At 38.6% G+C, this 24,454-nt stretch overlaps 1 protein-coding gene across 2 annotated transcripts; it reads left to right on the top strand.

The window, feature by feature from the left end:
* The first annotated feature begins 1,662 nt into the window (after positions 1 to 1,662).
* Positions 1,663 to 24,232, top strand: LOC308610392 (UDP-N-acetylglucosamine--peptide N-acetylglucosaminyltransferase 110 kDa subunit-like). Of its 2 annotated transcripts, none has more exons than XM_081259543.1 (2): positions 1,663 to 1,737; positions 23,612 to 24,232. In XM_081259543.1, exon 2 carries the CDS (start codon positions 23,621 to 23,623, stop codon positions 24,074 to 24,076), a length of 456 nt encoding a protein of 151 aa, XP_081115669.1. In that variant the 5' UTR covers positions 1,663 to 1,737; positions 23,612 to 23,620; the 3' UTR covers positions 24,077 to 24,232. The 2 variants fall into 2 exon arrangements, 1 of the variants encoding a protein (XP_081115669.1); XR_014014540.1 differs by lacking the exon at positions 23,612 to 24,232 and adding an exon at positions 2,201 to 2,371 and having other exon boundaries at positions 1,683 to 1,737.
* Positions 24,233 to 24,454: the final 222 nt, after the last annotated feature.

The following is a 24,454-nucleotide window of genomic DNA, read 5'->3' as shown; positions in this document are numbered from 1 at the left end:
ACTCCTTTAAACCTTCTATCATCCCTGGGGGAAAGTTCTATTTTGCTTCCATTTCTTAGCTAAGACTCTAACCCCCAGGAAAGTGAAGCAACATTTGTAAGTTTTTGTGGATGGTCAGTGATGGGACCAGTACAGGAACATCCACAGTCTGTGCTTGGAAACAGTGCCGCATGTTGACACTCACATTACAGATGAAAGGAAAGGAACCATGCACTTACCATATAGATTAAATCTCACATTCCAGGTTAAAGGAAAGGAACCATGCACTTACATTATAGATTAATACCCACATAACAGGTTAAAGGAAAAAGAAACATGTGCTTCTCTCAAAAGTTGTAAAGAAATCATATCCATTTCTTGATATATTTCCCAATTTCTTTTGCTTGTTTTCTGACCTTTGTAGTGCATTTTGCCATGAGGCAAATTTTAATTCTTATATAATTAAATGTATCCTTTTTTCTTTGTATCTTAGAAAGGTATTCCTCATGAATACTTTATTTCATGTCTCCCAGGTTTCTGATACTTTTACAGTTTCATTATTTTTTTAACTTTTAACTAGTTGCTGTATCTAGAATTTAGTAATGATAGCCATATTTTCCCACTTTTGTTGAATAATTTTTGCTAGTGATCCAAAATGTGAATTTTATTTTAATCTCAATTCCCCTATGCTCTTGCATCTAATTTTAAGATGCTTCCTATTCCACTGGTTGTTTTGTCTATCTAAAATAAATGCTACCTTAATTATAATGTAATAAATGTAATTAGTCAACATAATATGACATATAATAAATAGCATATATAAAATAACAAAATATAATTTACCATATAACAAGGTCCAAGGAGAGCAAAACTATACAATCACTTGAAATATCCCCCAAAAGATAGTTTATAAAATTCAATATTCATTTGTAATTTGAAAGAAAGAGTAAAATAGGGATTGATGAATCCTTCCAAAATAAGAAGAGATTATATGTCTACAAGAGAAAGAGGTAAATGATAAACTTTAGTAACACTGGCAATAAATGCAGGACAAGATGAGGATGCCTGATATAATGTTAAAGAAAAAGTATTATGTAACATTGTTTTTGCAGCACTGTTGAGTTCAGTGAAAAGAGAATCTCATAGAAATGAGTATCTCCTTCTTCTTAATGTCTGTACACTTGTCCATTGCATGAACATAATAGCTTATTTAGCCAATATGTTACTGATCTGCATCTGGATTTCTAGGTTTTCATGGAATTTTATTATGCACAATTGTTTCAAACACTAGGACTTCCTCTTATGTTTATATCTTTTGAAAGAAACGATATCTCCACAGATGATTTATCTGTGCTGGCTGCTAGCTGACTTTGGGTACTTCTCAGTTCTTCCCTTTACCTTCCTTGTCATTATGAAAATGGAAGGCAAGAAGGTCTCCTGTTTAGAGACTGTAAAGATAGATCTTGGTGATAAAGTCTTGGTGCTAAAGGCTAAAAGTGTCAACCCAGAACAAACGTTTTTCCAGCGGTAACTATGTGTGAATCCCTTGGCTTGATTCCGTAGAGGATGTAAGACAAGACTGTAGAATCTGCCGTCAAAGTGCTTCCAGTAGGATGAGCTAAGTGAAGTATGATGGCATATGAAATTCAAGACAAAATATAATGTCTCCTTTTCTCTCCTAGCAAAACTTGGTGGAGTGAATGTAGAAGTCACTGTATGCTTTGAATTAAAGGAACACAATAAATCTTGTTTTGGAAGGTAAGTATTCTGGTCTCTTTGTCTAGAAGAAGGAAAATGAGGTTAACCAAAGTTAAACTCATAAATAATTGAGCATTAATTAAATATCTGTGGTCTATGTTTGTCTTTGATCATAATTTCTCCCAATTTATAGACCTCTTTGATACTTGATGAATCCTTGTCAAAGATGCACTTAACAATGATTATTACTTGTGTATTAGGTTTTGCCTGGGCCCTGAAGAAACTATCCTAAATTACCAGCTATGATTGTCACTTGATTTCCTCACAGAGAAAAATCAGAACCCCTTGTCTTAAGTGGCTTGGAATGTGAAAGTAGTTAGTCTCTTAGGTATTGTTAGGGGACCCTAGAGAGCCCATTGGTGAAAGTTTGGAAAACATTGGGCTTCTTAAAATTGATTCTTGTAGTGCTTTAGGAAAGATCACTGAACCAAAAGGATAACGGTGTTTCTGGTTCTGTTGTTAGCGTTCTCCATGGAAACATTGCTGAAGCTTCTGGACTCAATTTCCTTCCCCATGTGTGAATGTCACTGAAAATATCCAACTCCATTCTATCCCCATATAACTTCAGAAACTAAGCAAAATGAAGACTCAAAATTCATTTCAAATAATGAAATGAATATATAAGGTAGAATGGAACTGGAAAAATACCTGGTTTAAATTCTGGAAGGTACCAACTATACAATTCTGGATAAGTTGCTTACTCTTGCTTAGTCTAATTTAATGCCCATCTCACAGGAGGTTATGATGATTAATTTAATATCTTTGTATAACACACAGTGTTATGTAATTTCTTCTTGTTTTTCTTGAGTAAATTCGTATCCTTAAAGCAACTCACTGTAAACAATAGTTACTTACTTGCTTAAATTACTCTTATCTTCTATTATCACCTGAACTGTGTCCTGCTCAAGTTAGTATGTGGAAGTCTTAACCCCCAATACCTCGTAATATGACTGTATTTGGAGATAAGGCCCTTAAATAGGTAACTGAAGTCAAATGAGGTCAAATGGGTGGGCTCTAATTCAATATGACTGGTGTCCTTATAAAAAGAAAATATTAGGACACAGACATGAACAGAGAGAAGACCATGTGAAGACAAAAGGAAAACATGGCATCTACAAACCAAGAAGAGATACCTCAGAAGAAATCAATCCTGTTGACACCTTATCTCAGATTTCTAGCCTCTACAACTGTGAATGAGTAAATTTCTGTTGTTTAACCTCCCCAGTCTCCGGTACTTTGTCATGGCACCTCTAGGAAACGAATACAACTTTTTATGGCCTCCTTGTCTCAAGTTGAAAGTTCAATATTTGGCATCATAGCTAAGAAACAAAAATATCATCTACATTCGTTGTTGTAGCCTTTCTTCCCCATTCTCATTGCCAGTAATTTCCATATTTGGGTCTGTTTTCTGTATCTTGTAAACAGAGCGTTACACTCATTTCTAGTCTTACTGTTAATATACAATAAATGTGCAGATACCGAATAGATTTTGGAGAAGTGCAACATATAGTTGGTACATGTGTGATATGTGTGTATTCATATAATTTATACTTTTTCTCTATTTTCTTCCTTTGGTGCGAGCTAAGTTTCTCTGCTTTTGTGACTAGCACTCCTGAATACTAATCCCTGAATTTAATTCACCAAAAATTATCAAAAATAATAATAATCTGGGGAAAGAGAGAGTGATAGAGGGAGATGAACAATCAGGCAAGGGCAGTACTATGAATTATTAGGGTCTTATTAATAAGATTATGTTAGTCTAGAGGAAATGACCGTAAGTATCATCAGTGAGCCCAGTTGGTCTTTACTGACTGCTAGACACATCCCTGAGTTCTGTTCTTAGTCTCCAACTGTATGATTACTACTGTCTGGAAGTATTATTTGAACAACTAAAGTCACTTAATGGAAAAGGAATATGTCTTTAGAGAAGCAACAGTCATTTTTCTATCTGATTAAAAAGCAATGTTGACTGTCTGGAAACCTCAGTCATATTTGTAAGCAGGAAAGCATTGGCTATTAAAAGTGGATGATGTAAAGAGATGAGCAGAAACTTTGGTGATAGGTATACCTGGATTTAATTCTCACTTCTACCACTTGGCAGCTGAATAGCCTTAGGCAAATTTCATACCTCCCAGAAATTCACTTAATTCAGTCTGTAAAATGGCATAATAACTTATTATAGCATCCTTTTAGGAATTTTAAATCACTTATTGAAATAAAAGTACACACTATATAGACAAGTATGGATTCCTCAGTAGGTGTTTGACCTTTCATTTCTCCAGTATCCCACCCCCATCAAATAAAGAAAAATACTTTTTAAAATTTATGAATATTTAATTGTTCTAAAGTTAAAGCCATAAAAATAAAAATAACCAAATGGCCTACTATCATACCATTAGAAGAACAAAAAAATAGGTCTTCATGAGAGTTTCAAATTAGAATACAAGTTTTCATTAGGCACCTGTTTATGTATGCTATTCTGCTCTTTACAATAAATAATTAAATTTAAAAGACTTATTTCCTCACTTTTAAGACTTTATTAGTTTACAAATTACATATTGACCTATGCTAAATTTTATACCGACCCATGCTAATGAATTCAGTACAGAAAACAAAAAACACTGCACTCAAGCAAACTACACACACACACACACACACATATATATATATATATATACAGGTATATATATATATATATTATATATATATATATATATATATATATATATTACTTGAATGCATTTATATCCTACCGTGTCTCATAAATCATTGTGGTAACTCATCAGAATACAGACAATCAAATATAATGGTAAAAGCACTTAATATAAACAGGGTCAAGGATACATAGACAGAAGATGAAGAAAAGATGAGGGAAATGTGAACAGGAGGAAGTGTAGTTAATCGAGTTGTATGTTTTGCCCTTAATATTCTCTGTGTGGGGACTTCCCTGGTGGCACAGTGGTTTGGAATCCGCCTGCCAGTGCAGGGGACATGGGTTCGAGCCCTTGTCTGGGAAGATCCCACATGCCGCAGAGCAACTAAGCCAGTGCGCCACAACTACTGAGCCTGTGCTCTAGGGCTCATGAGCCACAACTACTGAAGCCCACGTGCCACAACTACTGAAGCCCCAGCACCTAGAGCCCGTGCTCCACAACAAGAGAAGCCACAGCAATGAGGAGCCCGCACACCACAACGAAGAGTAGTCCCCGCTCGCCCCAACTAGAGACAGCCTGTGTGCAGCAACAAAGACCCAACACAGCCAAAAATAAATAATAAATAACTTTATTTTTCAAAAAAGATTCTCTGTGGATAAAACAACATGTAAATAATTGGTTACAAAGCCACATTATTTTAAGGTGCCAGACTGCACCTTAACAGTCTGACACAAAGGGACAGCACAGGAAAACTATTCAAAGATAAAGATTTTTAAATCTTTGCAGTTTGAAACCTTTTAGAGCAAGTATAATGAGCTCGACACACATTTCAACACTCAACATGTTAATCACATGTTCAAAGTATGTCTCAAACTCATTGGAAATAGCTGTTGTCTCTGTCCCTGATATCCAAAACTGATCTGTGATGTGTAAAACTCAGGAGGTATTGATATCCACTTTTTGGCATCTGAACAGGAAACAAAGTTGTTTTGCAGTGATAATAAAGAATGAAGTAAATGCAAAAGGATACAAAAGACAAAGTACTGAGGGAATGTATTAACAAAACGAGTCAAACTAAATTCTGGTGAACTGGGGCCTACGATTGTACACACTCCATGGAAATACCCCAGCCTAAATACTGGCATACGAGGAAGGGTACTGCGAAGCCCATCACAGTATAATCCTTTAAAATGTCCCTTTCAAGGTTGGCTCCACTCAACACTGAGTATAGGTAATCTTCCCATGTGGCAGAAACACTGGCTGCCCAATGATTGACCAAGAAATTAACACACTAATGAATAAATGATGCTAATTTATTTCTATCCCTGACAACGGGAAACAACACACACTCTGTGTCAATGGTATGTCCTCTTTCCCACTTTTCTAAATGGTAAATTATGGTTTTCCCTTCATTGCTTTATATCATGTGTGGCAGGCATGTTGGGAAATGGCTATCAATGGTTCTGTTATTGATTTCTACCTTCATTTCACTGTGGTTAAACAAGATACTTTGTATGATTTCAATTTCTTAAAAATGTATTGGTACTTGTATTGTGGCCTAACATATGGTCTCTCCTGGAGAATGTTCCATGTGTACTTGAGAAAAATGTGTATTCTGCTGTTGTTGAGTGGAGTGATCTATATATGGCTGTTAGGTTTAGTTGGTTAAATGTGTTATTCAGTCCCCCTACCTCTCTACTGATCTTCTGTCTAGATGTGTTATCCATTATTGAAAGCAAGGTATTGATCTCCAACTATTATTTTAGAACTATCTATTTCTTCCTTCAATTCTGTCAATGTTTGCTTTCCATATTTGGGGGTTGTTTGGTACATATATGTTTATAGTTGTTATATCTTCTTGATAGATTGAACTTGCTATCAACTTATAGTGGCCTCCTTTTCCGCTTGTGATAGTTTTTGATTTAAAGTTTTTTTTGTGTGATATTAACATAGCCATCCCAGATCTATCTTCCTTCCTTCCTTCCTTCCTTCCTTTCTTTTTCTCTCTCTCTTTCTTTTTTGTTACTATTTGCTTGGGATATTTTATGCTATGCTTTAGCTTTCAAGCAACTTGTGTCTTTTGCAATCAAGTGAGTTTTTTGCGGACAGCATATACTTGGATTATGGTTGTTTTTAAAGTCCATTCTGCCAATGCTTATCTTTTTATTGGAGAGCTTAATCCACTTACTTTTTCAAAAATTACTGATGAGGAAGAACTTAATTCTGTCTGTTTCCTGCTTGTTTTCTGTATGTCTTATGCATTTTTTGCCCCTCATTTACTCCATTACTGACTTCTGTGCTTAGCCGATTTTCTTGTGGTGAACCCTTGATTCCCTTTTCATTTCTTTTTGCATATAGTCTATTGATATTTTCTTTGTGGTTCTCAAGAAGATTACATTTACCATTCTAAAGTTAAAACAATATAATTTCAATTGAAACCAACTTCAGTAGCACACAGAAACTCTGTTCCTCTACAGTTCCATTCCTCCTCTTTACATTATTGTTGTCACAAATTGCACCTTTATACTTTGTGAGCCCAATAACATGAATTTATGATTATTTTATGCATTTGTTTTTTCAATCATGTAAGAAATAAAAAGTAGAGTTACAAGCCAATAACACAATACTGACTTTAGTATTTGCCCATGTATTTATCTTTACTGGAGATTTCTATTTCTTTCTACACCTTCGAGTTGCTGTCTAGTGTCCTTTCATTTCAACCTGAAGGTTCAATTTAGCATTTCTCCTAGGGCAGTGGTAGGAAGTTGTAAAACAAACGCCCTCAACCTTTGTTCATCTGGGAATGCGTTAATTTCTCCCTAAGTTTTGAAACCAGTTTGGCCAAATATAGAATTCTTGGTGGACAATGTTTTTCTTTCAGCACTTTAAATATGTCTGGCCTCTTGCTTCCGTGGTTTCATATAGGAAATTAGCTCTAATCTTTTTGAGGATCCCTGCTTTGTAACAAATTTCTTTTTTCTTTCTCCTTTGGGAGAAAAGATTCTTTCTGTCTTTTGGCTTCTGAGAGTTTGATTGTACTGTTTCTTACTGTGGGTTTCTTTTGGTTTCTCTTAGTCCTGAAATCAGCCAAAGATTTATAGCAACCAAACACATACTGAACCAGGGAAGAGGCAATTTGAAAATGGCAGGAAAGCTTTGTGGCATTTTTACTTGCCCTTGCCCCATCCACTGTTAGTGTAGTGATGTTCTTAAAGTGGTGGAGTCTTAATGCAGTGATAGTCTTAAAGTAGCAGCAGACCATTCCTAGTATGGGACCCTCAATCCTGCTTCAGGAGGGAGCAGAAGAGACCGTACTGTCAGATTATTATGTGTATCTGTTCTAACCTGTCTGGGAGCTACCTGAAGGACTGACACAAGATGCTTATCTCTGCCTTAGCTAACTTGGAACACAGTCTGGAAAAGCAGCGGTCATTGCTCAAAAAAAGTGCAAGGTGAGCTAACAAAGCACAGATGGCTGGGGCAGAAGACTGTGCATTGAAATACAGTAGACCACAGAAGATGCAGGAGCCAAAGTTGGGGGAGATTCTTTGGGAAATTAGAACCTACAAAAAGTACACATGTGTCTGGAGAAACTAAGAAAGCCACATGCATACTCAAGATAAGATGCATGTTCTGAAAACACCAGAGGAGTCTCTAAGCTTTGACCATGGGCTGAGCCCTGAACTCAATGCAGGTCAGCTAAATGTTGAAGGAGTGATCCAGCAATCTGCACAATGGGCAGAGGTGTGTGGTTTTGAGTGTGCATGTGGATGTGCTTGTGTATATTTATTTTTGTTTGTTTTAGGTGCAGGAATTCAAGGAAATCTCTGTCAAAACATTAGCTAAACATGAACTAAAGGAACAGAGACTTCAGTGCGTACATACGATAAGGAAAACAGTCATTGCAAAAATAGTTTGGAAAGGTCCCTAAACAGACTACTACAGCCTTGAACAATCAAAAGCCCAGGAAACCCTGGGAAAGTGGGAGAATCTGATTTCCATAGATACCACATTATACTATTTGAAAGACAAATTTTCAACCAAAAAAATCACAAGGTATACAAAGACATGGAAAAGTATGGTCCATTTAAGAAAACAAATTAATTGATGAAACCATCCCTAAGGAAGCCCAGACATTTCTCCATTGCATATTCTTGCCTCCTTTGTCATAGATTCATTGACCATAAGTGCATGGGTTTCTTTCTGGGCTCTCTATTCTGTTCCAGTGATCGATGTTTTTGTGCCAGTACCATACTCTTTTGATTACTGTAGGTTTGTAGCACAGTCTGAAGCCAGGGAGCATGATTCCTCCAGTTGTCTTCTTCTTTCTCAAGACTGTTTTAACTATTCAGGATCTTTTGTGTTTCCATACAAAGTTTAAAATTATTTGTTCTAGGTCTGTGGAAAATGCCCTTGATATGTTGATACAGACTGCATTGAATCCGTAGATTTCCTTGGGTATGATGGTCATTTTAACAATATTAATTCTTCCAATCCGTGACCATGGTATATCTTTCCAGCTGTTTGTGTCATCTTTAATTTCTTGTATCAGTGTCGTATAGTTCCCTGGGTACAGGTCTTTTACCTCCTTAGGCAGATTTATTCTTATGTATTTTATTCTTTTTTACGTGATTGTAAATGGGATTGTTTCCTTAATTTCTCTTTCTGATAGTTCACTGTTAGTGTATAGAAATACAATAGATTTCTATATATAAATTTTGTATGCTGCAAATTTACCAAGTTCATTTTTGAGCTCTAATAATTTTTTGATAGTGTCTTTCAGATTTTCTATGTATCCTGCCATCTGCCAACAGTGACAGTTTTATTTTTTCCTTTCCATTTTGGAGTCCTTTTATTTTTTTACTTTTCTTGTCTGATTGCTGTGGCTAGGACTTCCAAAACTACCTTCAATAAAAGTGGTGAGAGTGGGCATCCTTGTCTTGTTCCTGATCTTAGGGGAAATGCTTTCAGCTTTTCACCATTGAGTATGTTAGCTATGAGCTTGTCATATATGGCCTTTATTATGTTGAGGTATGTTCCCTCTATGCCCACTTTCTGGAGAGATTTTACCATGAATGGATATTGAATTTTTTTCAAAAGCTTTTTCTTCATCTATTGAGATGATCATATGGTCTTTAGTCTTCAATTTGTTACTGTGATGATAAGAGACCTAAGACAGCTACAGAGGCTAAGTGACCTTTCCCTCCCTGAATTGGTAGGTGTCCTTGTTCTGCCTTCTAATTGAGTTAGTATCTGAGTAAAGAACTGCCAGGTGTCATTTAGTTCACAATACACTGCTGTGGCAATATAGAAATGAATTTGCCTAAATCATTTGGCTTTTCTAAATTATAGTAAATGAATATACTGAATGAATATTTCAACTTAAGGAAATGTTCTTAAAAATATATTAGTGTAGGCACTTCAGCGGAGAATTGTAAACAAAATAAATAATTCAGGTAAAATTAAAGTACACTCAGTTGTATCCAGTTTCCTCTTGTAAATCTCTCTTTTTCATGTGGGTGGACAGTCACTGGAGAATATCTGTCTTGGGGCTAAGGAAATCTAAGCCTTCTTGGCCACACTGTATTCTCTTATGTCGTTTAATAAAGACACCAGTTGGGTTGCTGAAAAAATAGTGGGAAAAATCAATCCCTCACATCCAAAGGGCAGCTCTTGAAAATATGTGGATTGTTGTAGTCGTTTTGCTCTTCTGGCCTCAGAAGTTCTAATCTTAACCTTAGCCCCTCATGCAGAGAGACTTTTTAAACCAATTCGCACATTACTCATTATGTGACTGTTGAATAAGAGAAACCCAGCTCTTTTCCTGTGCTTTCAACCAGTTATCTTCTTCAAAAATTTGTTTGGATTGTTATACCTTATTCTTGCCTGGCAAGGGACTTATGGGAAGGTTCTTATTGTTTGAAAGTTTGGTGCAAGTATCTGCAAAGAAAGAAGAAAGTAAAGAAGGAAAGGTGTGTTTATCAAACATCCCAATAGTGAAGGTGTGTGAAAGCAACTTTTGAAAAAGTGAATCTGTCCGAGTTTAGCCGTATTAGTACATCTTATTTTATTCATTGAACATAAATAATTATCAGTGAATCCTTTCTAGATTTTCTAGTTTCCCAAAGTTCCCTGTATTCACATTCTAAGCTGAAAAATGGTATTTTAAGTCACTGCTCTCCACCTTATATTATTTATAATCACCCTCATGACCTCTTCCTTCAAAGAAACGTGATCCTGAGAAGTGTCCTTTGTTTGTCTTTGTGGAATAAGTGATGTGGATGCATCCTGGAGACCTGTGAGATGTTTAAATTGTGGCCTAATGAAACTAGGATGGAGAGTTCTGGAAAGATCTGGAAAGATGGCTGGTAGAGTGTGGCCAGATGTGGGAGAAGAGAGACGTACAGAGAGAGGGAGAGGAAATTTTCAGAGGGAGAAAATTAAACAAATAATTCAATAAGTTTTGTTGTGTGGTGTGGGATGCAAGCCTTTCTCTCCCCCTTTCCTTCACAATCTCTTTGTTAAAGACTGTGTTTTTCATTAGTTTTACTAAGATAGGATTTGCCGTTTTCTTTGGATACTGAGAATGGGCCCATGGAAACAGTTACATTTGGGTTATCTCTAACTATCTTTAATGAAGAACATAAATATTGGCCACTCTATCTATGCACATGCTATCACCATGCCTTTTTTGTTCTCTGTTCATATATCTAAGTCCTCTTCTTTGAGGTCAATCTCAAATCTCATCTGAAATGTACATTTATTGATAGATTCAACCCATAATGAACTGTCCCTTCTTTGTCCTCCTTAGGCTCTGATTATTTATAAAAACTCATTTTTGAACTTAGAAACTGTCCAATATGATATATTAGTTATTTCATCAGCATCTTTTATATCCTCAACACAGTTATAAGCTTTTGTGGGGCTGGGATCATACATTCTGTAATTTTTCTCAGTACTTACACTTACTTTGATAGAAAGCGCATTCATTCATCTAAACATCATTTATTGAGTGTTAATTAAATGTCTCAACTCAGTAAATATTGTTGGAATGAGTGCATGCATGAATGAGGGAGTATGCAATAGGTAGCCTAATGTACCGCCCGATGTGAAAAAACCAAAAACATAAACACAAAAGCAAGCCAAAAAGTGGCCCAGGACATTCTGTAAAATATCCTGCTTTTGTTGGATGAGGCCATGAAAATCAAGATGCTCCTGAAAGGTCTTAAGAGCTGACCAAGAATAGTAAACAATTGAAATTCTCTCAGGCTTATTCAACCCTATCACTGGACACATTTATACCTCTCAGGAATGTTATTAAAAGAAGAGATTAATAAAGCTTTTATAGATGAGTTGATAAATCTCTAAATATTTAAATCTTCATTTCCTCCTAGGTGTCTCTATTTTGGGTTTCAAAAGATTTCAAGAAACCACAGGATAATTAAAAAAATTAGACATTAGCTTTCTTACCTTCATGTTTTTTGATGGTAAACACATTTTATTTTCTCCATAGTGCTGCCCAATTTCCACCAGTACAGTTCTTAAGTGAATTTTGCTCTGGATGGTGGGATATATAAGATGTCAATGAATTGTTTGTATATGTTTTAGAATTCTTCAAAAGGGCCTGGCCATGGAAATGCATTGAATATTACTTAAATAAGTAAAGTAAGTTCCTCAGAATTATTATTCTATTCTGGTTAGGATACTCTCTGCCCTGGTTTGTTAAAATTTCCCTCTAGAGTGGTTTTAATTTTGTTTCTGATAGGGTCCTAGGATTTATTGCCACACCCATCCTGCATCTGTTTTTCTTTGAATTACTCTCCTTGCATTTTCTGATTCCTACAGGGCCTTACAGGTTAGTGACAACCTGGCCATCACAACTCTGGGAAGGCCTACTTTTCAGAGGTGTTGATGTTTTCTGTACCTGAAGGTTTTCAAGAGATACCAATCTTCCTCACCACCTCCCTTGGCCCTCTTAATGGACTAAGCAGTTCCTCATGAAATTTCTGTAGGATATCTGTACTAACTTCTCAATATTGTTCCATCCTGGGTCTAAATTCCTGGCCTCAAGGTAATGTTAGATTTCTAGCTCCAGCCCCTATTTACATAAGGCCTATACTAAGGAACGGAACCCATAGACATCAGTCTGCTCTTATTTCTCTGGATTTAATTTCTCTGTTACTTTCTGAAACATGCAGGTGTTCCTTTCTTTCTTTTAATCTCAGCTATGTGCTTTTAACTTGTTCAAAATTGACCCAGAATTTACATGTGTCTCCAGTAAGAGTACATTAAATTGAGCTTAGTCTGCTCTTCTACTGGCATATTTGAGATCCAAATAATTTTCTACTTAACTGGATTCAGTTACCTGTATATTTCAGGCACCTAAAACTCACCATGTTCCAAATTTCCCCCTTTATTGTTAGTAATTTTCTTGGGAATCTGGATAACATTAGATGGAATAAAGTTAGTGAGTGGCCCAGGATTGCCTGAAATTTTGTTTGTCAGAGTGGCCAGGGAAAGTTAAGCAAAGAAGACAACCAAATGAAAAACAGAATCACATTATTATGGCTGAGACAAGATTCCATGCAGAGCTCTCTGTAGAACTGGGTTGGGTCATAACTTATGCCAGAGCTCTAGGTGGGGTTGACACCATCTCATGCCAAGCTCTCAGTTCTGGGCTAACGTCATCTCTGGTCCACTCTATGGAGTGGAGACTTTGGAGGAATGGCCAATGTGTTCTGCGGTGTAGGAAGAGGGAAATTGTGAACGTTACTTTCTAAATTGTGGAGGAACTAACCACTGTAAATGTGCCTTGAACTATGGTTTTTAATTTGACCAGTCAGATCAATGACTTTCCCCTTGAATGAAATGCTGCTACGTATATGAGCAGAAAAACAAAACTGGTATAAGGAATAGATAGCTAGTGGGAAGCAGCCGCAGAGCACAGGGAGATCAGCTGGGTGCTTTGTGACCACCTAGAGGGGTGAGATAGGGAGGGTGGAAGGGAGGGAGATGCAAGAGGGAAGAGATATGGGGACATATGTATGTGTATAACTGATTTACTTTGTTATAAAGCAGAAACTAACACACCATTGTAAAGCAATTATACTCCAATAAAGATGTTAAAAAAAAACTAGTATAAGGAGATGGAGAGACTGGGAGTCTTATTTTCCCAGCAATTAACTTTTCCTCGACCACAACCTTCCCTTGAGTCTCCTAGACCTTGGGGATGATCGCAACCCCTTGGGTTGGGTGATGGCAACCCCATCTTCACTAGAACCTCTATAGTTAACTTTGATTTTTCCCACTCCATCTATCCATCCCATGTATGCAGTCAGACATTTGAACTTGGACTTTTACTGACAAAATATCCTTGAATATAACCATTTCTTTTCACTCCCACTGCTACTGCTTTTGTCACTGCCTTAACTAGGGCTTTATCTTTAAGTCCTTTATATAAATATATAAATAAAATATACAAATAAATAAAATATAATATTAATTCTGATGATTTTAAAGTCTTTTCTTGATAAAGACTTTTCCTGATAAAGATACACAATATCTTATATAAATATTGTTGTATTATCTGTTCCTTTCCTAGAAATTTAGTCATATGATTCTATCTCTTGGTATGTCTAGAACTTTTTGATTGAATGCTGACTATTTTATTTGGTTTTTTAAATTTTTCTCAGTGGAAATGTTGTTTTGCTTCAAAATATTTTACTCTACCTGGAAATAGCAAATCTTCAAATTACAATTTTTTAAATGCTTTCAAATATCAATACTATAGGTGTCACAAAATCTAGAAAAATGACATTTGAAAATTAACTACTGCCAGATGTGTCTCTATAAGACTTTTTCCCAACTCTTGTAGCTATATATTCTTTAACTGCCTCCTCATATGACAGTTTATGTGTTTTAGAAATAAAATTTTAAGGAATAAACTTTGTAGTTTATAGACATAGATTTCTTTTAACATGGTTGATTAGAGTTTGCTTTTAGTTATTAATAGTTTAGAAAAGTTTATTTCAGCGTCACAATTTATTATTGATAATGTCACATCAATTTTCATTGTTAACTTTGAGAAAACCTCTATGGATTACTTCCTCATAAATATTTACTATTATAAATGCATTACTGATTTCAGTACTGCTATAGGATTGTGCATTACAGGAATTCTGATAAAATACTCATTCACACCATTCCATTACACACATTATTGATGGGGTATATTCTTTTATTTATTTATTTATTTATTTATTTTTGACTGTGTTGTGTCTTCGTTGCTGTGCGCAGTCTTTCTCTAGTTGCAGCGACTGGGGGATACTCTTTGTTGTGGTGTGCAGGCTTCTTATTGCGGTGGCTTCTCTTGTTGCAGAGCACAGGCTCTAGGCACGCAAGCTTCAGTAGTTGTGGCTCACAGTCTTAGTAGTTGTGGCTCACGGGCTCTAGAGAGCAGGCTCCATAGTTGTGGCACACGGTCTTAGTTGCTCCGTGGCATGTGGGATCTTCCCGGACCAGGGCTCAAACCCGTGTCCCCTGCATTGGCAGGTGGCTTCCTAACCACTGTGCCATCCGGGAAGCCCCTGGAGTATATTGGTGTTTTTTTTTTTTTTTTTTTTTTGCAGTATGCTGGCCTCTCACTGTTGTGGCCTCTCCCCGTTGCGGGGCACAGGCTCCGGACATGCAGGATCAGTGGCCATGGCTCACGGGCCTAGCCACTATGCGGCATTTGGGATCTTCCTGGACCAGGGCACGAACCCGTGTCCCCTGCATTGGCAGGCAGACTCTCAACCACTGCACCACCAGGGAAGCCCTGGAGTATATTCTTGACAGAAGGAAATTTCCGTTTTGACTAAGCATTGAAGAAACCTGAATCTTTGACTTATCTTTCACATGCCTGATGATTGAAATAATTTTCCGCAGATTAACTTCTGGTTTTATACTTTTCAGTTCTTTTTTTCTTCTTCAAATGCACATGCTTTGAGAGCTGTGAAGTGCAAGACATGGCTATATTGTAAGGTGGTTTTTGTCCTTACGCTTCTGTGTCTTGTGCTAGTTAAGTCAGTAGAGTAGTCAGTAAGAGTACTGGAAGTTATTCCTGTAATGGGATATTATATAGTCAATTACATATGGTGGTGTCTGAAAATCACATAATAGCCTCACTTAAAACATCTCCTTAGCCGGATTTCAAAAAAGCCTGTGACCAATCCAATATGATCCAACATAGCGGACTATGATAGAAGAAAAATTGGCAAAGAAATAGATGCTGGTCTTACCTGATGGAAGTTAAAATATCTCACTTTTGGCAATTTTGCAAAAACATATAATTACATGAACTAATTTCTAGGGTTCTTCGTAGGACCTAAGAAGGAACCCATAGAGTTGTGGAACAACAATAGAAGCTACTGTGATGAGAAGCCCCGGCACCACAACAAAGAGTAGCCCCCGCTCGCCGCAACTAGAGAAAGCCTGCACGCAGCACTGAAGACCCAATGCAGCCAAAATAAAAATAAATAAATAAAAATAAATAAATTTATCTTTTAAAAAGTAATACTTAGGTTTGAGTCATGAGAAATTTGATGAGGAGAAATTAGCTAATGTTTTCAGAACTTTTAAAATATCAAACTCAGTCTCTAAGATTTTAGCATTATATACAACATCGGTTACTTATTAGTGGTTTGGGAAGGCCAATTTAAAATTTTCTCATCTTACTGTATTGAAATTCATGGCCCTAATGTTTTCCACGTTGACTATATGAATGATGAAGAAAAGTCAATCATGTACTTCATTTCCAACTGGACAGAAAACAATATTTTAAAAAGTGTTTGGACTACTGACTTTTGATTTCTTCTAAGGCAAATGGATAGGTAATTTTTATTCCCTGATTAGGAGAAAAATGGTGGAAGAGGGCAGGGTTAAGAATTAAGATTTCGAGTCGGAGCGCAGGGAGAGGACTGGGGCTGGCGGCAGGAAGAGAGCCTGAAGGGGTTAGTGCACCACGGCTAGCCCGGAGGGAGTCCGGGGAAAGGGTCTGGAGCTGCTGAAGAGGCAAGAGACTTTTTTCCGTTTTGTTTCCTGGTGCGCGAGGAGAGGGCATTAAGAGGGCTGCTTGGGGAAGCGCCGGAGTCAGGCGCGAGCCGCGGGTAAGGCGCGGACCTCGGACACAGGCGTCGGCCGCCGCCGCCCGCCGCCGCCCGCCGCCGCCGCCCGCCGCCGCCGCCGCCGCCGCCGCCGCCGCCGCCGCCGCCGCCGCCGCCGCGGGGCCTGTGTGCGAGCGCAGGTCACTGTCCGCCCCGCCTTCCAGGGGGCCTGTGCACCCCGCCACTGCCGGGGTCCCGAGACCCGGGGACGGCTTTCCCGGGAAAGCGCACGGAGCGCCACGGGCTGCTGCAACGTCACGCCGGCCTCTGCCGCCGCAGGCCCGCCCCACACTGCGCGCCCCTCCCTCACCTCTGCCTGAGTGAGCCAGAGCCCCCGAATCAGCGGCTCCTTTAAACCCGTCCTGTCTGAGCGAAGAACGGACGCCCTCCGGCGACCTCCACGCAGAGGCGGGGCCAGGTCCAAGGCTGAGACCCGGGAGCTGTGAGAGCAGAGACAGGGAAATTTCTCTGTGCAGCCTCGGAGGCAGCGGATTAAAGCTCCACGGTCCATTTGATGCGCCCTGCGTCTGTGGAGTGCATGAATGGACCGCGAATCATCCCAAATTGAGGAAGTGGACTTTGAGGACAAGATTTAAGACTTTCCCCCCTTTTCCTCTTTTTACAACGAATTATTCCAAATTAAGGAGGTGGACTTAGAGAGCAAGATTTCAGACTTCTCGCCCTTTTCCTCTTTTTACAACGAATTATCCCAAATTGAGGAGGTGGACTTGGAGAGCAAGACTTTTGATTTTTCCCCCTGCTCTCTTTTTGTGAATGTGTATGTGTATTCTTCTGTGTAAGATTCTCTCTGTATAGCTTTGCTTCCACCATATGTCCCAGGGTTCTATCGGTCCGTTTTTTTGTTTTTTGTTTTTTTTTTTTTTTCAATAATTACTTTCTAATTTTAATAACGCTACTATATTTCATACTTTATTCTATTTTACTTTACCTGTTCTTTCTTTTTTTCCTACCTTCCCTTCCTCCCTCCCTCCTTCCGCTCCTCCTTTCCTTCTTTCTTTTTCTTTCCTCCCTCCCTCCCTCCCACCCTTCTTCTTTCCACTTTCTTTTTCTTTCCTTCCTCCCTCCCTCCCTCCTGTCTTTCTTCCTTTCCTTCCTCCCTCCCTCCCTCCTTTCTTTCCTTCTTTCTTTCCATCCTTCCTCCCTCCCTCCCTCCTTTCTTTCTTTCTTCCTTCCTTCCTTTCTTCCCTTCTTCCTTTCTTTCCCTCTCTCTTTCTTTCTTCTACTAATTCCTTCTTTCTACTTTTTCTCCCTGTTATTCTGAGCCGGGTGGATGAAAGGCTCTTGGTGCTGCAGACAGGAGCCAGCGCTGTGCCTCTGAAGTGGGAGAGCCAACTTCAGGACACGGGTCCACAAGAGACCTCCCAGCTCCACATAATATCAAGCAGCGAAAATCTCCCAGAGATCTCCATCCCAACACCAGCACCCAGCTTCAGTCAACGACCAGCAAACTACAGTGCGGGTCACCCTATGCCAAGCAACTAGCAAGGCAGGAACACAACCCCAACCATTAGCAGAGAGGCTACCTAAAAACATAATAAGGCCATAGGCACCCCAAAACACACCACCAGACGTGGACCTGTCCACCAGAAAGACAAGATCGAGCCTCAACCACCAGAGCACAGGCATTAGTACCCCCCACCAGGAAGCCTACACAACCTACTGAAACAACCTTAGCCACTGGGGTCAGACACCAAAAACAACGGGAACTACGAATCTGCAGCCGGCAAAAAGGAGACCCCAAACACAGTAACATAAGCAAAATGAGAAGACAGAAAAACAGCAGGTGAAGGAGCAAGATAAACACCTACCAGACCTAACAAATGAAGAGGTAATAGGCAGTCTACCTGAAAAAGAATTCAGAATAATGATAGTAAAGCTGATCCAAGATTCTATTTCTAAAATCCATAATCTTGGAAATAGAATAGACAAAATGCAAGAAACAGTTAACAAGGACCTAGAAGAACTAAAGATGAATCAAGCATCGATTAAAAACACAATAAATGAAATGAAAAATACTCTAGATGGGATCAATAGCAGAATAACTGAGGCGGAGGAACGGATAAGTGAGGTGGAAGATAAAATAGTGGAAATAACTGCTGCAGAGCAAAATAAAGAAAAAAGAATGAAAAGAACAGAGGACAGTCTCAGAGACCTCTGGGACAACATTAAACGCACCAACATTCAAATTATAGGGGTTCCAGCAGAAGAAGAGAAAAAGAAAGGGACTGAGAAAATATTTGAAGAGATTATAGTTGAAAACTTCCCCAATATGGGAAAGGAAATAGTTAGTCAAGTCCAGGAGGCACAGAGAGTCCCATACAGAATAAATCCAAGGAGAAATATGCCAAGACACATATTAATCAAACTGTCAAAAATTAAACACAAAGAAATCATATTAAAAGCAGCAAGGGAAAAACAACAAATAACACACAAGGGAATCCCCATCAGTTTAACAGCTGATCTCTCAGCAGAAACTCTACAAGCCAGAAGGGAGTGGCAGGACATAATTAAAGTGATGAAGGAGAGGAACCTGCAACCAAGATTACTCTACCCAGCAGGGATCTCATTCAGATTGGATGGAGAAATTAAAACCTTTACAGACAAGCAAAAGCTGAGAGAGTTCAGCACCACCAAACCAGCTTTACAACAAATGCTAAAGGAACTTCTCTAGGCAAGAAACACAACAGAAGGAATATACCTACAATAACAAACCCAAAGCAATTAAGGAAATGGGAATAGGAACATACATATCAATAATTACCGTAAATGTAAATGGTCTAAATGCTCCCACCAAAAGACACAGAGTGGCTGAATGGATACAAAAACAAGACCCATATATATGCTGTCTACAAGAGACCCACTTCAGACCTAGAGACACATAGAGATTGAAAGTAAGGGGATGGAAAAAAGATATTCCATGCAAATGGAAATCAAAAGAAAGCTGGAGTAGCAATTCTTATATCAGACAAAATAGACTGTAAAATAAAGACTATTAGAAGAGACAAAGAAGGACGCTACATAACGATAAAGGGATCAATCCAAGAAGAAGATATAACAATTGTAAATATTTATGCACCCAACATAGGAGCACCTCAATACATAAGGCAAATACTAACAGCCATAAAAGGGGAAATCGACAGTAACACAATCATAGTAGGGGACTTTAACACCCCACTTTCACCAATGGACAGATCATCCAAAATGAAAATAAATAAGGAAACACAAGCTTTAAATGATACATTAAACGAGATGGACTTAATTGATATTTATAGGACATTCCATCCAAAAAGAACAGAATACACATTTTTCTCAAGTGCTCCTGGAACATTCTCCAGGATAGATCATATCTTGGGTCACAAATCAAGCCTTGGTAAATTTAAGAAAATTGAAATTGTATCAAGTATCTTTTCCGACCACAATGCTATGAGACTAGACATCAATTACAGGAAAAGATGTGTAAAAAATACAAACACATTGAGGCTAAACAATACACTACTCAATAACGAAGTGATCACTGAAGAAATCAAAGAGGAAATTAAAAAATACCTAGAAACAAATGACAATGGAGACACGACGACCCAAAACCTATGGGACGCAGCAAAAGCAGTTCTAAGGGGGAAGTTTATAGCAATACAATCCCACCTTAAGAAACAGGAAGCATTTCGAGTAAACAACCTGACCCTGCACCTAAAGCAGTTAGAGAAAGAAGAATAAAAACCCCCAAAGCTAGCAGAAGGAAAGAAATCATAAAGATCAGATCAGAAATAAATGAAAAAGAAATGAAGGAAACGATAGCAAAGATCAACCAAACTAAAAGCTGGTTCTTTGAGAAGATAAACAAAATTGACAAACCATTAGCCAGACTCATCAAGAAAAGAAGGGAGAAGACTCAAATCAATAGAATTAGAAATGAAAAAGGAGAAGTAACAACTGACACTGCAGAAATACAAAAGATCATGAGAGATGACTACAAGCAACTCTATGCCAATAAAATGGACAACCTGGAAGAAATGGACAAATTCTTAGAAATGCACAACCTGCCAAGACTGACTCAGGAAGACATAGAAAATATGAATAGACCAATCACAAGCACTGAAATTGAAACTGTGATTAAAAATCTTCCATCAAACAAAAGCCCAGGACCAGATGGCTTCACAGGTGAATTCTATCAAACATTTAGAGAAGAACTAACACCTATCCTTCTCAAACTCTTCCAAAATATAGCAGAGGGAGGAACACTCCCAAACTCATTCTACGAGGCCGACATCACCTTGATACCAAAACCAGGCAAGGATGTCACAAAGAAAGAAAACTACAGGCCAATATCACTGATGAACATAGATGCAAAAATCCTCAACAAAATACTAGCAAACAGAATCCAACAGCACATTAAAAGGATCATACACCATGATCAAGTGGGGTTTATTCCAGGAATGCAAGGATTCTTCAATATATGCAAATCAATCAATGTGATACACCATATTAACAAGTTGAAGGAGAAAAACCATATGATCATCTCAAAAGATGCAGAGAAAGCTTTCGACAAAATTCAACATCCATTTATGATAAAAACCCTGCAGAAAGTAGGCATAGAGGGAACTTTCCTCAACATAATAAAGGCCATATAGGACAAACCCACAGCCAACATTGTCCTCCATGGTGAAAAACTGAAACCATTTCCACTAAGATCAGGAACAAGACAAGGCTGCCCACTCTCACCACTCTTATTCAACCTAGTTTTGGAAGTTTTAGCCACAGCAATCAGAGAAGAAAAGGAAATAAAAGGAATCCAAATTGGAAAAGAAGAAGTGAAGCTGTCACTGTTTGCAGATGACATGATACTATACATAGAGAATCCTAAAGATGCTACCGAAAAACTACTAGAGCTAATCAATGAATTTGGTAAAGTAGCAGGATACAAAATTAATGTACAGAAATCTCTGGCATTCCTGTACACTAATGATGAAAAATCTGAAAATGAAATCAAGAAAACACTCCCATTTACCATTGCAACAAAAAGAATAAAATATCTAGGAATAAACCTACCTAAGGAGACAAAAGACCTGTATGCAGAAAATTATAAGACACTGATGAAAGAAATTAAAGATGATACAAATAGATGGAGAGATATACCATGCTCCTGGATTGGAAGAATCAATATTGTGAAAATGACTCTACTACCCAAAGCAATCTACAGATTCAATGCAATCCCTATCAAACTACCACTGGCATTTTTCACAGAACTAGAACAAAAAAATTCAAAATTTGTTTGGAAAAACAAAAGGCCCCGAATAGCCAAAGCAATCTTGAGAACGAAAAACGGAGCTGGAGGAATCAGGCTCCCTGACTTCAGACTATACTACAAAGCTACAGTAATTAAGACAGTCTGGTACTGGCATAAAAACAGAAAGACAGATCAGTGGATCAGGATAGAAAGCCCAGAGATAAACCCACGCAGGAGGGAGGCAGGAATGTACAGTGGAGAAAGGACAGCCTCTTCAATAAGTGGTGCTGGGAAAACTGGACAGGGACATGTAAAAGTATGAGATTAGATCATTCCCTAGCACCATACACAAAAATAAGCTCAAAATGGATTAAAGACTTAAATGTAAGGCCAGAAACTATCAAACTCTTAGAGGAAAACATAAGTAGAACACTCTATGACATAAATCACAGCAAGATCCTTTTGGACCCACCTCCTAGAGAAATGGAAATAAAAACAAAGATAAACAAATGGGACCTAATGAAACTTCAAAGCTTTTGCACAGCAAAGGAAACCATAAAGAAGACCAAAAGACAACCCTCAGAATGGGAGAAAATATTTGCAAATGAAGCAACTGACAAAGGATTAATCTCCAAAATTTATAAACAGCTCATGCAGCTCAACATCAAAAAAACAAACAACCCAATCCAAAAATGGGCAGAAGACTTAAATAGGCATTTCTCCAAAGTAGATATTCAGACTGCCAACAAACACATGAAAGAATGCTCAACATCATTAATCATTAGAGAAATGCAAATCAAAACTACAATGAGATATCATCTCACACCAGTCAGAATGGCCATCATCAAGAAATCTAGAAACAATAAATGCTGGAGAGGGTGTGGAAAAAAGGGAACACTCTTGCACTGCTGGTGGGAATGTGAATTGGTACAGCCACTATGGAGAACAGTATGGAGGTTCCTTAAAAAACTACAAATAGAACTACCATATGACCCAGCAATCCCACTACTAGGCATATACCCTGAGAAAACCATAATTCCAAAAGAGACATGTACTAAAATGTTCATTGCAGCTCTATTCACAATAGCCCGGAGCTGGAAACAACCTAAGTGTCCATCATCGGATGAATGGATAAAGAAGATGTGGCACGTATATACAATGGAATATTACTCAGCCATAAAAAGAAACGAAACTGAGCTATTTGTAATGAGGTGGATAGACCTAGAGTCTGTCATACAGAGTGAAGTAAGTCAGAAAGAGAAAGACAAATACCGTATGCTAACACATATATACGGAATTAAAAAAAAAATGTCATGAAGAACCTAGGGGCAAAACGGGAATAAAGACACAGACCTACTTGAGAATGGACTTGAGGATATGGGGAGGGGGAAGGGTAAGCTGTGACAAAGCGAAAGAGAGGCATGGACATATATACACTACCAAACGTAAGGTAGATAGATAGTGGGAAGCAGCCGCAGAGCACAGGGAGATCAGCTCGGTGCTTTGTGACCGCCTGGAGGGGTGGGATGGGGAGGGTGGGAGGGAGGGAGATGCATGAGGGAAGGGATGTGGGAACAGATGTATATGTATGACTGATTCACTTTGTTATAAAGCAGAAACTAATAAAAAAAAAAGAATTAAGATTTCAAGAGCATGAGAGGTAGATGGCCAACCAGAGTTCCTAAGGTTCGGTGCCTGTAACTGTTGCCGCTGCTTAATCCTGCCAAAGCAGTGGTACGGCTGCTGCGCTCGTGTTTGCTACCTCTAGAAACATTCTTGCCAGTAGTGGCGGCAGCGGGACTCAATTACCCCCTTTTTTTCACTCTCTCCAGAAGCTCCAGATGGCGTCTTACGTGGGCAATGTGGCCGACAGCACAGAACCGACGAAACGTATGCTTTCCTTCCAAGGGTTAGCTGAGTTGGCACATCGAGAATATCAGGCAGGAGATTTTGAGACAGCTGAGAGACACTGCATGCAGCTCTGGAGACAAGAGCCAGGCAATACTGGTGTACTTTTATTACTTTCATCTATACACTTCCAGTGTCGAAGGCTGAACAGATCTGCCCACTTTAGTACTCTGGCAATTAAACAGAACCCTCTTCTGGCAGAAGCCTATTCGAATTTGGGGAATGTGTACAAGGAAAGAGGGCAGTTTCAGGAAGCAACTGAGCATTACCAGCATGCATTGCGTCACAAACCAGATTTCATCGATGGTTATATTAACCTGGCAGCCGCATTGGTAGCAGCAGGCGACATGGAAGGGGCAGTACAAGCTTATGTCTCTGCTCTTCAGTAAAATCCTGATTTGTACTGTGTTCGCAGTGACCTTGGGAACCTGCTCGAAGCCCTGGGTGGCTTGGAAGAAGCCAAGGCATGTTATTTGAAAACAATTGAGACACAACCGAACTTTGCAGTAGCTTGGAGTAATCTTGGCTGTGTTTTCAATGCGCAAGGGGAGATTTGGCTTGCAATTCATCACTTTGAAAAGGCTGTCACCCTTGACCCCAGTTTTCTGGATGCTTATATCAATTTAGGAAATGTCTTCAAAGAGGCACGGATTTTGGACAGAGCTGTGGCAGCTTACCTTCGTGCCCTAAGCTTGAGTCCAAATCATGCAGTGGTACATGGCAACCTGGCTTGTGTATACTATGAGCAAGGCCTGATGGATCTGGCA

The sequence above is a fragment of the Mesoplodon bidens genome, assembly GCF_964165515.1.
Source record: "Mesoplodon bidens genome assembly, contig: HAP1_SCAFFOLD_352, whole genome shotgun sequence".
NCBI lineage: Eukaryota > Metazoa > Chordata > Mammalia > Artiodactyla > Ziphiidae > Mesoplodon > Mesoplodon bidens.
This window is presented reverse-complemented; position numbering and strand designations above follow the sequence as displayed.